Source organism: Bombus flavifrons, chromosome 6 (assembly GCF_040668555.2).
Source record: "Bombus flavifrons isolate JBK064 chromosome 6, iyBomFlav1_principal, whole genome shotgun sequence".
In the NCBI taxonomy this organism is placed as follows: Eukaryota; Metazoa; Arthropoda; class Insecta; order Hymenoptera; family Apidae; genus Bombus; species Bombus flavifrons.
This window is the reverse complement of record NC_138447.1, coordinates 13,029,159-13,042,030: the sequence shown is the minus strand read 5'-3', so window position 1 is coordinate 13,042,030 and position 12,872 is coordinate 13,029,159. Positions and strand designations below refer to the sequence as shown.

Genomic DNA, 12,872 nt, shown 5'->3' with positions numbered 1-12,872 from the left:
CGTACCACTCGTCGTTATTGAGTAGCTAAACGTCGCAGGATTGTGCTCCAATTACTATACCGTGGGGGCACCTTTGAGGGATGGCGAGCCACGAGATATCGCCAGTTAACGGGCGAAAATTGATTCCTGATTTTCGTTTCTACCCTCTTTTCGCGTCTCAACGTTCCTCTTAATGGATCCAATCGGGTGCCGTGCATTTTTATTCGGCCAACCACTTACCACTGCAGTGTCAACATCACCGGGATTGATACGTTCGTCTGGAACGATTTGATTAATTAAATGCCTGACGAACGAGGCAGCCGTGCGCGGATCATGCAATTATACCTGCCGTTGTGGCGCTAAAGCGAAGCGATCGTTTCGTTGGCGCGCGTGGAATGAGCAGAAATTATCTATACGTTTACAATGACTCGAAAGTGGCGCAAGATTCTATTCTAGATCGTTGGATTTTTTTTTTTTTTTTTTTTAATCTACTGATCAGTTTGACCTATATCCGAGTGACTTATGTCTAATTACAGACTTCTTTCTTGGTATTAGAACTGTATTACAGCCTCGTTTTCTCACCTTCTTCAAGATGTTGGAATAGAAGTCCCTATACAGTGGGGTGCAAAAGTTTCTAGCCAGATAGATTTGTCGCTTTATATTCCAAGGACGATATGTAAAAAATTTCTGATATTGGATACGAGGCTAGGACGAGTGAAAGAAAACGAATAAACATGTTATACAGTCGTATAATATTAATTAAAATTCCGTGACATATTGCTTTTGGAATATAAAGTGAAAAATCTATTTGTTATGAGCATCTTATCGATATGTGGGATTTCTTTCCGAGTAACGTACGACTTAACTGCACTTTTGAGATAAATATAATTACAAGCTTAATCGACGAAGTCCTTTATTCGATGAAATTTTGGTAGTAGATTTTCAAAGCCGCCAAAGCCGTCCTCGTTGCGTTGAAATTCTCTCCGATAGCGTGGTAGAGCCACGTCAAGTCTTTGATACGTGGGCGTTTTGAAAGGTTTGTCGAAGTATCCTAAAACGCTGTGCTTTGGACATGTCATATCACCTATAACAGGTAAACACTATTGACAATTTTTCTTCTATTTTTGTTACCCCGTTAATTACAGAAAACAACGTGTTCGACGTACTTCGTATAGATTTATTCTAACATTCGCATGTATGTATTAACACTTGAAATCTTTTATCAATAGCGTTTATGCGATATATGTGTTAATTCACTTGTTGAGTTACTTCTTCGGACAACTTATCTATCAAAAAAATATCAAAGTTTTTATATAATTGCAATCTTACGTTCTCAATTCTGCAACCAAACGGACTTGTGAAAGGTGTAATTTTTGAATGTCTTCCTTTTGGATCAAATCGTACTCTCCTAATATTATTAGTTTTGATATCATAATCATTTTTAGTATTTTTTCATTATGACTTAGTATGCACTTCTTAGCACGATTTAATGATAATCGATCAAACCATCATCCACTGATCGTCAATTGAATTATTATACATTTATTATCAGCTAAATCATCATCTATTAATCGTCAACTGAACTATTACCCACTGCTTATCAATTAAGCCATCATCCATTAATCATCAACCGAACTGTCATTCATTTCATCTATCCTTCCCGTTCATAAATGACGAAAACTCTGAAACTTGGCTGCTTTTTTTCCCAAATCGACAAAATATTTCACTCGATAAATTACTTCTACATCTGCCTGGCATAGACACTTTTCTCATAAATAAATAAAATTAGTTTATCGAACTAGCATTCCAATAATTGGTCTGTTCACTTCAAGTTTGTAATAAATCTTTCGTAATCGGTGTACCTGCGGATATCCGTCTAATGTTTCGATCGGTCACATCGCATGGCGTAAACGGATAATCACGAAGAAACGTGTTAATTAATCGCGATGATTGCAGAAGCGGAAAGATCTGGTCGAGCGAACGATCCGAATTCGCAAACGCAGGCTGCGCTGGAGAACAAGCATAACATGGAGCAGAGGGAACAATACTACGCGACCGTGAGGAAACCGGGCCAGCAGTCACCCTGTCGCGAGGTGAGCGCGCTGGAAAGAATACCCGAATATTCCGAAGACATTTATCCGTACGCCACCTTCAATCTGCCCGAGCAGGAAAACCTGTCGGCGAACCCGATGCGACAGGCGTTCTACTACGAACGTAGCGAAACGATGCTGCAAGGCAATCAGGTACGAGTACCGATCATAAATAACTGTCGACGAAATTCGATAAAGAAACGTTTCGAAGATGGCGAGAAGAGACCTTTTCAAACGGATGTACTTTCCGTGGCTCCTACACACGGAGTAATTTAATCGATCGAAAAGGCTGTATCCTTCTCTTGTGTGCGCGTGTCTCACATCCGTGCATACCTGGCGCGTTACGGGAAAGAAATGTCTCTTCATCGGGGAGGGTGGAACGATATATCCTCGTGTACGAGCGTGAGAGATCAGGTCGATGATATATTGCTTGTATACACGTAGGCGGATATCCCGAGAGATCAAAGTAGCCTGCACTCGATCTCGCGTATAAATGTAAGACGACTTCCATTTATGTATCGTGCCCGAGCTTACGTTAGATCTGGCGAGACTTTCCTTTCAAGTAAATGTGCTTGCCTCTGTGTGGTCGGAAAACTTGTTACTTACCTCGAACATCAATAGAGAATCTGGTTCTGCAAACTGGTGAAATAATCGTATACGTACACAACAGTGTCCGCTTAGCTGCGGTTGCTTCGATTTACATTTCCCCTGCAGCTAGCCAGCCAGGGTAAGGTAATCGAAAATTTTTCCTTCTGCTCTTCGCTCGTCTCTAAACAAGCTTTAAGTGACAGTTTAAAAAGTATTAAGGGCGAATGAGATACAAAAAAAAAAAAGATTATTTAATATACCTAGCCATGGAGTTAGAACTACGTACACAAATTTCTCTGTTCTAACTACTACGCTATATCATAGACAGTAAATAGTTCTTGACTGTTCAAACTACTATTCGATACACAGACGTTCGTGTATACAGCAGCTAATTTATTACTGTTGAATATCACGAAGCCAAATCCATACAGTTACTTTCATTGAAGAACAACCCCCATATCTTATGTTTATGCAGCCATTTCGTTTAATGGCATTGAACGTCATTGAGACGTTTGTATGTAGCTTCTAATGTTGAAGCTTATACCGAAGAACGTAGGTAACTTTTACACGTTGCAGTGCGACATGGAGCAGTATACAAAGGTACGAGGGAGGGCGCGGCGGAAGTCGAAATCGTTCAAATCAGAATCGGAGGAGTACGATACACTAGGCTCGGACAGCGACACGGAGGTCGGTACCAGTAGTCGCACCGAGTCGTCGAATCACCTGGACGACTCCGGGCCGGCGTCGATAATGACGCGATCCCCGGGGCCGAATTCGATCGGGCAGAGGGAGCAGCGACTAGCCCTGGTCCCGAGGCCGGTTCATCATAGTAAGTTAGTATTCGATTTTCTGTGTCGACGCCGGCAACAGCCTTAAACAGCATCCAGGTCGCCACTAACGTCTCACGTTTCTCGCATCAACGTGTCTCGCGTGCACCTTCCAGATGTGCTGTACCACACGCACGAATCAAGTACATCAACCGAGCCGTCACCAATTTCTGAGAGGAAGACCTTCCCGAGGCTCGAGAAGCAAAGGTACGATAACCCGGAGAAATATTCCTATGGATTGTACTACGAGTCATTTTCGTTCGATTACCTGTCAAACTTTCGAAACGAATCTTTTTTATGAATTCTATTATCAGCGATATAATCTTTTTCTGGTTCATCCATTTCCTTTGAGTCTGTATACTATATACGGTAGAACTTTATTCGTGGATACGATATCTTAGCGCCTCGTTAAGAGAAGTAGAGAAACGTGAAGAAACGTGAACTCGTATTATACACACGAATGGAAAATTATAAGTAATGGACAGAATGAAGGAACTCCTACTATATGAGTTCTTTCACTATCGTTGAATTCAGATAAATAGAGTTCTACCGTGTATTTATCATTACACTGTGGATGTTTATACAAATTTATATCTTTTTGAACACAGCTAGAGAGATGAAACTGCTATAGAGAACTTAAATCACCCTTTAAATATTATAACGAATATTTTACTCTGAATATTTTACATATATTTGCATGTTTTTTCTATATTTCCTAAAAATGTATAAGCATCTTTATTCATTATTATTCAGCTTTCCCAAAAGTACTTTTCCCTTTTTAATATACTGGCTATGAAAAAAAAGCATAAAAGGAAAGATTAAAAAATGAGTCTAGTCGCTACCGATATAACTTCGATCTTTTTTAACGTAACATCATGATCGATGCTTAATCCACTCTAATCTCATTCTGGAAATTTGTTATCAAAAATGCTTACTGTTATAACACGTTCAATGTCGTATCATATGGAATTGTTAAATTTACAGGAATCAAGGAGCAACGCCCGATATGGGGATGGACGGTCGTGTACCGGGAATACTACGCCCTGTGATGAAGCTCTCGGAATCCGGGATGCATTCGTATTCGAGGGGAGCATCGCCGAGTCAACCGTCGAGGCCTGGATCTTGCGATCGGCTGGGGAAAGATCCGAGCCCGAGGAAGTCCGTAGAGTCGTTGTGCCTGCTGGAGGAACCCGGATCGTCCAGAATGGCAAGGAAGGAAGAGGACTGGGGCAGCGAGCTGTCTACGTTGGAACTGAAGCCGCCGACAGGTTTCACGGACGCGCACGAGACCAGCGAAGCGGAGTGCGATATCGACATGAAACTGAAGCTCCACAGGAAGAGGACGGGTTTTCCTTCTAACTCGCTCTCGAAATCACCTAAAGACTTCACTATCACTGTCTAAGTGTGTTAATCAAATATTCGAAGAAAAAAAAATGAAGTAAAACTAAAATGAAACCGCAAAAGTTAATGAAACGAGTAAAAAAAAAAAACGATATATCGCATAAGAGACACAGTCACACGTACACACATACAGACACAGACACGTAAAAATAATAAAGATGCCAAAGCATGATGAGTGTTAATTCAAAAAAGCAAAAATGTAAAAAAAATATGAAACGCAAAAAAGAAAATTTCCTCGCCGTTGAGATTGTCGGGATTCCCCAACGCTTCTCTGTGGATGGATGACTGTCTTTCCGTGTAACTACCGTCGACGATCCATTTACAATAAAGAGGTATTTTTGTAAGAAAAACCGGAAAAAAGCTAACCACCAGTGTAATTTCTTTCGTGAACCTTTACCTATGCAGCACCGAAAATACCAAAGAATGTAAATAAGAGTATTCTATTTTGTTTTCTATAGATTTCGAAGGAATTTATTGATTTCGGATTTAAATTCATCGACGATTGATGTGACACTTCGTTAAGTGCCGATCGAAGAGATAGATAGCTTCGAAGCGAATTCGAAATTCCCACCGATCGGTTGCCTTTCAGGCGAGAACAGTGATTCGTTAAAATGACAATTTGTGGCTATAGACGCGGTCATAAACAAGACGTCAATCAGCTTAATTACTAGCGCTTATCAGTTGCACGTCAGTCGTATTTCCACAGGACGGTAATTCGATTCTGGAATTTATCTAGAGACAAAATCGCTACGTTATCGTATGTGATAAACGATGTATTTCAACATACTTTATTGAATCCACATCGCTTTAATATCGACCGAAGCATATAAAAAATTAAAAATTTCTTGTTAATGAATTAGTTAGTAGATTCAATCATATCTTTGTGATAATTCCCTAATCCCTGTTGTTATAACGATATCAGTTACCGGAGAATAATCGCAAACACCACCTTTGTACTTACCTTTACCGTCATTTGATAAGTCCGAGAGAATGGTAAAACTCTGAGAATGGTAAAATTCCCACCGTCGATAGTTTTATTTATTTTATTTTGAATAAAACAATTTCCTATTTTCTATTATATTAATTTTTTGTTATTATGCGGATTTAATACCAAGGAACAAATTAGGTAGAAACAATATGGAAAGAACAAAGAAAGATCAATAATCAATAGCAAGACTGTCACTGTCACAGAAAAAGGAAGCCCTAAATCTAAAGAAAACTTTAACGATAACTCCATCTACTTTGATCAACAAATGCAAAAGAAATCAATATGTGAGGAAAAGAAAATACTGGTCGTCGGTTATGGGCGCAATGTGTGGCGCGATTTATAATTTTACGATCGATGCAATGAATGACTCACGATTTTTTTTTTTCGATAGTAAGAAGTGTATATTACTACAACATACTTGTGGGATATCGATTGCAACAATGATCGCATCAGAGAAGGGGTGGAGAGCTGGAGCGGGGATTCGCTACTTTTCTACACGGCGGATACGTATACAACAAAGAAAAAACACACACTTATTAGCTGTGACAATAGTTTTTCGCATATCAGTATGTGTCGTGTAGTCGCATTTTTTTTCTTCGTTTTAACCAGGGTAGATTACAATAAAATTCGCATTCAGAAAACACGGAATACTATTTCATTCGAATCGTGATAGATCGTATCGAACGCGGAGTGGAGCCTCAGTCGTTCGGTGTCCACCCCGTTTTCTCGTCTATAAAATTATCGTAAAATATGTATATGGCAGTCAAACAATGTTTCGTTTCGTTGATCATCTAAAAAAAGGGGCGTGGAATGTTTCTTAAAGTTTTTTCATTTTTTTTTCTCGTTTTGCTCCGTTTACTTCCTTCTTCTTTTTTTCTTCGTTTGTTTAAAAAATTCGCGTAAACGATTGGCAGACAGTCGTTGGCAATGTTTCGTTTTGCGCAAATGGAAGAAAGAAAACCGTGAGGTTCACACGAGCGAGGACAGCCGTCAAGAAAAATCTGAACGAGCATCAGTTCGACACTTAACATTGAGTATTACGCAGGTAACTGGTTAACATTTATCTCAGTGTGTATACATCCATGCTAGCTTAGTATTTAATTGGTCAAGATACTGTTACGGTGAAAGGACATACGTGTATCTTTTGCCTGTTTCCACTGTGCATTTCTTCCAACTTTTCGCTTCAGCGTAGCTGTGGTCGAGAACAATCGAAGCATCGTACGATCGTTTAAGGTAAACGGACATGTTACAATCTTGATCGTCGAGTAATCAGCTGTTCTCCAATTTATATGTATATAGCCTGTTCTTCGAGATTTTCCAACTTCGCAAATTTTTGTACTATATCGAATTGAAACATCGCATGCTAATCGTAATGAAACTGCAGTCCGATTTCTTAGAAACTAGTATAACGTTAGCTGGCGAACATGGAGAAAATTTTCTTCGATGTCGTTCCGTTACGAATTACGATTAACTAGGAAGAAAAATCATCGATTATAAAAATGAATACTGTTCGCCAACGAGCTATCATCACGGGAAGTTATTTGCACACTCAGTCAGTCAATTACACGTTCGATTAGCTTTGATTACGTACGCAATATTGCTAGAATCCATGACGAACAGAAAAATAACCTTCACATAAATCCGTCTTCTTAGCGCGTCTCGCTGCATTTCCGTTTTTCTTCCATGCAGTTCCATTACGACGTCGCCGTGCTAGCGGAAGTAGCGTGCCATCCAAAATTTCAGGGTTCGAGGAATGAAAAAGGTCGGAGATGATGGGACCCATCGATTAGGCCAATTGCAAGTGTGAAACGCGAGTGAAAAGTCGTTCCGCCATTTTGATAGGTGGCAAAAGCTTCTCGGTGTATCATCATTATCCCATATTTTTTCTAGAGCGCTACGCATGTCATGTCCGATCATCGATTAGCTGAATGACAATTAATGCTTTGTTTATTTAGTGTACACGTGAAACATCATGGATACGTATATAAAGAGTTTCTCTTATCGTAGGCCTGTGCGAATACTTGCATTTAAATGTCGCGCGTCGATTGACTCGATGCTGCGGAAACTAACGCCGAAAAGGAAACGTATTAATAATCGTAATATACTATAATAATCGTAAAAAACACCGTTTCTTGTCGGTCGCGGTCTTTTCTCATTTTTTTTTTTTTTCTTTTTTTTCTTTTTGTTGCTTTAATTCGTTTGTTTGTCGTGTTTGCAGTCTTACGGTGGCGTGACGTTGTACGTTCCCCGCGCGCGGATTCTCTAATTCGAATAATGTAACATCGTGGTCGACCTGAAATTTACCTCTAAACGCTAGAACCGATTTCTCCGATGATATTTTTGCCTCGCTAATTCTCTAATGACTTTTGGTCGACTGTACGATCAAGCGTTCGGCTTTTCTTTACTCGTTGCCATTTATTAACGAACTATTCGCGGCGCGTTCCTGATTTTTCTTCGAAAATTTGGCTCGCTCGCGAACGTTTCGCAGATTTTCAAGCGACACCTCGAGGTTCGTGTAGGCCTTCGATACGCGCGTTTACACGCTCGTTTACATTATCGAACACTTATCTTCTATCGGGCTTTCGATGGCTGCGTCTGCAGTCCGTTCATCGCATCGTTCTAGAATTTTCATCACGATTTTTCAAAACATATGTAACGGAAGCTCGTGTACAATAACATTTAGAAAAAAAAAAGATAGAAGCATCGAATCCTTTATTATTAATCAGAGGAATTATTTTTAATTATTGCTAACAACGTGAAAGGAGATAATTATAAAAAGGTGAAAGTAAAGATAGGATTAAGAAAAGACGAGGAGAACAGAAACGACAATTACCACGAACGTCGCACCGTTTTAGTCCGCACCGCGTCAACGCACCCCTTCCGAGCAAACGAACAGCCGTAAACGCAGCCACGCGTTCATTACAACTCGTCTCTTGTGTGGAAAAAAACCCGAACGCATCGAGTACAGAGAAACAACGATGGGAACGACGTGAATAACGCGTTCTCCCGTGACAACGTAAGAAAAGAAACGAAATGAACAAGAAAAACGTGTGCGTCGTCGATTACGATTGTGTTATGCTGACTAGAGTCTAAATTATTTTTCTATACACACCTATCTCGTTTATCCTCCGAATTAATTATGTATAATATTTATATATGTATAAACGATGCGACGACCGATCCTCCCAGGAATCGATCGATCCACATACATCCTTCGTTGCACATCTACTTACTTTCTCATGCACACACGTACTCATACACACTTCCTCTCAGCTCATTTTTATATCATTCTTTTGTATCCGTATAGGTACATTCAGAATTTACGGTGCTTATCGTAAAATACAGTACAGATTCGTATTCGACGCCGTTCCGTGACGCAGGTACCGTGACATCACGCAAGCGAGGAAAATGTTCTGTTTCTTTTGATTTTTCCTCCGTGTTCCGCGTCGATAGGAGGGACTTGAAGTGATGGTGTCCGCGCGAGCCGCCCATTACTCTATCACACGGCTCAATTCTCGAGAACACCCGCGAAAATTTCAATAAATTCTACGTACGCGAACATGCATGCTAATCACGGTATCTCGCGCGGCGATTCGAAACGTGACGTTACAATGTGTAGCTTTCCACTTCTCATATCATAAATATCTGAATATAATATATTTATATTTGCATTTATATTTATATATATTTATATTTTATATATATATTTATATTTATATATACCTTTTTCTCTCTTTATGTATACGATGCGTTTTGTCGTGTGATTCATTTTCGCTCGTTTAAGCAGGTTAACAACAGTCAGTTCGTTCGGTGGTGTACTATTTTTATGCTAAAAGAGCTCGTCGTCAATTCTCCGTGCACTTTTAACAGCGATATTATAGCGTGCATCCGTTGCTTTGTATACAGGTGTATATACTTTGTATGTATACGATGTGTATAGTTGGCGTCCAGACACGTCTTTGCACGAGTCAACAACAATCTCGCGTTCTAATTATCCCTAATTACAGCGGAACCGATATTACATTAATATATCGCATATGGTACAGACATTTTTAGCTCTTTCTCGTTGTAGGGAGGGATTCGCTGGCCCAATCGGCCCAAAGGAATTATCTACTTTCGCGATGCCTTCCCTTCCTGTGCTCACGAGCAGGAAGGCACCGTATTGTTTCTGTCCAGCTCGAGCGTTTTCTATCTTATCGGATGATACATAAGACTCAACTACCATTCGTTCTTTCTCTACGAAATGTATCAATCGATTTTTGTAATAAAATCTCTATCGAGATTCAAATAATTCAAGTCGCAATTATCAACGAGAAAGAATCGAATAGTCTTTGATCGCCATCCATGAACGCTGTGCTCGACGCTGGACATCGGCTCGGTTTCTCTGATTCGTCAGAAGCCTTCCATTATAAGGCTCCAAGCGGTTGCGCTCGCTTAGTTACTGAATCATCGACAACGTTCCTTTATCTGTCGAAACGATGCACATGAGAGTCATGATCGTATCGATCGAAAAATGATGAACATATCTCTAGGATCAAATTCGTTTAACGAAAGTGTACATTCTTGTGAAACAGAGGGCAAGAAAGCCAAAGATAGGTCTACCAAAGGGTAGTCGAATGTCGCTACTGTCGTACATCGATTTATACGCTACTGCATCTCTTTCGCCCTCCCTCCTCTCTCTTTTCTTGGCTTATTATGTATCTTAGCTGATGTGTCCGAAAGTTAGCAAGAAATACAACCCGCTGATATTCTCATCGGCGCGAACTATATCTAAGCCTTAAGTTTTCTAATTTTCCTTCAGGATCCCTTAACGAACTGCTTCAAATCACGCTGATCAACGTTTGGATTTCGTTCTGATGAAGGAATGTCGAGTGTCGTTAAATATTAAAACGGTGATAAGAACGGTGATGATTTACACTGTAAAATGACCTTGGTTCCTCGTTCCATCGCGTCGATCAGCCCGAAGGAAGAAGCACGGTTTTACGTTTATGTAGACTACATCGACATCCAGTTAAAAACCGATAACGAGTTTAAAAAGTCGTTCAGTCGTGAATTACGTTTACATACGTCTTATTAATACGGACACGGTTACATACATGCACATATACATATACAGATTTTTTTGAGATTTTTTTCATGTCTTTTTTTTTGTTAAACTTTCACGTCGTCGATCGTTAATCGGCAGTAAAATGTAAAAACGAAGGACGATAGATCGTTCGTCAACGATTAGTCACAACGTATATAAGATGGTAAAAAACACGTATAGAAGATGGATCGAAGGTGTCACAGGCAGTTACTGTTTCCGTATCACGTAAATTATGCTGACTTAGCAATACGCATATAAGTGTATATAAGAATTCTGGATGAGAGAACAGTCTTCCGGATGTTAGATCTCATAGAAAAATGACCGCGTGGCAAAGGAACTTGTGGCTAGAATAAATTTTACAACAGCGTCGAATTCTATTTTTCTGTTTCTTTTTTTTTTCTTTTTTCTTCTTTTCTTCTTTTTTATATCACAATGAAGAATCTCGCTGGATCACATGAATTTGGACAACGTTAGTCTAAAAGCTGCTCAATCTCCATTGATCCGGTATATACCGATCAAGGTCATCTCTGATATCACGATTGGAAATTAATCTCGTTAATTATCGAACGCTTCAGATTGTCGTCGTCGTAGCTTGTTCTTTGTCTTTCTGTCGCGTCTCGATGCTCGATTGGCCAGGTCGGAAATCACGCGGGACAACGAAATACCGCGATGAAGAAAAGTTCACGTAGACGTAGCACATTTTCCACGTTTTGCTTAATTCGAATCTTACACGTTAGGAATGGATTACGACATTAATTAATTAGATAGGATGATAAACAAGCTACATTTGTTCGCATTCTCTTACTCTCTCACATTCTCTCCTTCGCGTGCAGACATGATACGTTCGTAAAAACAGGTTTCACGTTTGCTATCGGTTATCTATTTTCCACCCGAGTTAATTTACAGCGATCGAGCTGCGATTGGTCACGGTTTGCTATCATTCTCACGAATCATGATAAATCGTTAAATACTCGCGCCTGCGCGACTTTAATCGCGTTCCGTCCACATGATTTTCATCCGTTGATCCTTTCTTTTTTATTTAACGTATTTTGCCTTCCGCTGGACAACTCATTCCATCAACCTCGAGAAAGTCGAATAGACGCACGACGACGCGTTTACGAACAATGTTTGGATCTTCAATTCCTTGTGACATTGCATGTTCGCTGCAGCGAAAAGAGACAGAGGGATGCAAGCATATCGAATTCGATTGGCGCGATGTTCTTCTTTGATTATAAAGTAAGAAACGATAGTGGGTTCTATTTATAGATCGCAACGCGTGCACGACAGTGCGAATTCGATTGGTCAGTCTTCGGCTGAACGATAAAACCTTAGAAAGGGACTTAAAACGAAACGAGAGCGAATATAAACGATTCTTTGGTAAAGAAGTGATCGAATATGATCCAACTTATATAAAGGTGTTTACACGTACATCTAAATATACGTGCGTGTGTATGTGTATGGTCGTAGGGTGAAGTGCGTGTACGCATGATGAGTAAAGTTATGTAAGTATGTTATGTGCACGATACGCGCGAAAATGTGTCTGTGTAGGTATATACAAAAAAAACGAGTAGTGTACACTTACACGATGAACAACATTAAACGAAGGTCCAGGGTGGCGTGCTTTAATAAGTGGTTTTTGGCACCCAGCAACACCAAAAACAGGACCCTCATTTTTCTTTTTTTCTATACCGCGTGTACGCGTACCCTCGTCATTCGACGTCCTCGAGAGTGTACGCGTACACGCGCATAAGTTAACGCGATCAATTATTTACACTAAAGGTGCTTGAGAATCCTCTTCAGGCTGATCCTAGGATCGTTTTGCCGTTTTTCCGTTTGTGCGAAGACGTGTCCAATTTGGAACTCCTTACGCTGTAGCCTATGTGATAGAAAAAGAAAGTTTATAAATAGTTTAT

General features: G+C 40.0%; 2 protein-coding genes across 5 annotated transcripts in view; one reads left to right on the top strand and one right to left on the bottom strand.

The window, feature by feature from the left end:
* Positions 1-5,249, top strand: part of LOC138180572 (cell adhesion molecule Dscam2) — a 163,515-nt gene extending 158,266 nt beyond the window's left edge. The window contains exons 25-28 of the mRNA XM_069114569.1: positions 1,936-2,222; positions 3,234-3,486; positions 3,601-3,691; positions 4,469-5,249. Coding sequence (XP_068970670.1) covers positions 1,936-2,222; positions 3,234-3,486; positions 3,601-3,691; positions 4,469-4,886 — 1,049 coding nt within the window. The 3' untranslated portion in view covers positions 4,887-5,249. The remainder of the gene's footprint in view (positions 1-1,935; positions 2,223-3,233; positions 3,487-3,600; positions 3,692-4,468) is intronic.
* A 1,256-nt stretch (positions 5,250-6,505) lies between these two features.
* The window catches only part of LOC138181267 (tyrosine-protein phosphatase 99A), a 425,754-nt gene continuing 419,387 nt past the window's right edge, over positions 6,506-12,872 (bottom strand). For all 4 annotated transcript variants that reach the window (XM_069115993.1, XM_069115994.1, XM_069115991.1 and 1 more), the window contains exon 20: positions 6,506-12,835. The gene's annotated coding sequence lies outside the window, so the exon portion shown is untranslated. The remainder of the gene's footprint in view (positions 12,836-12,872) is intronic.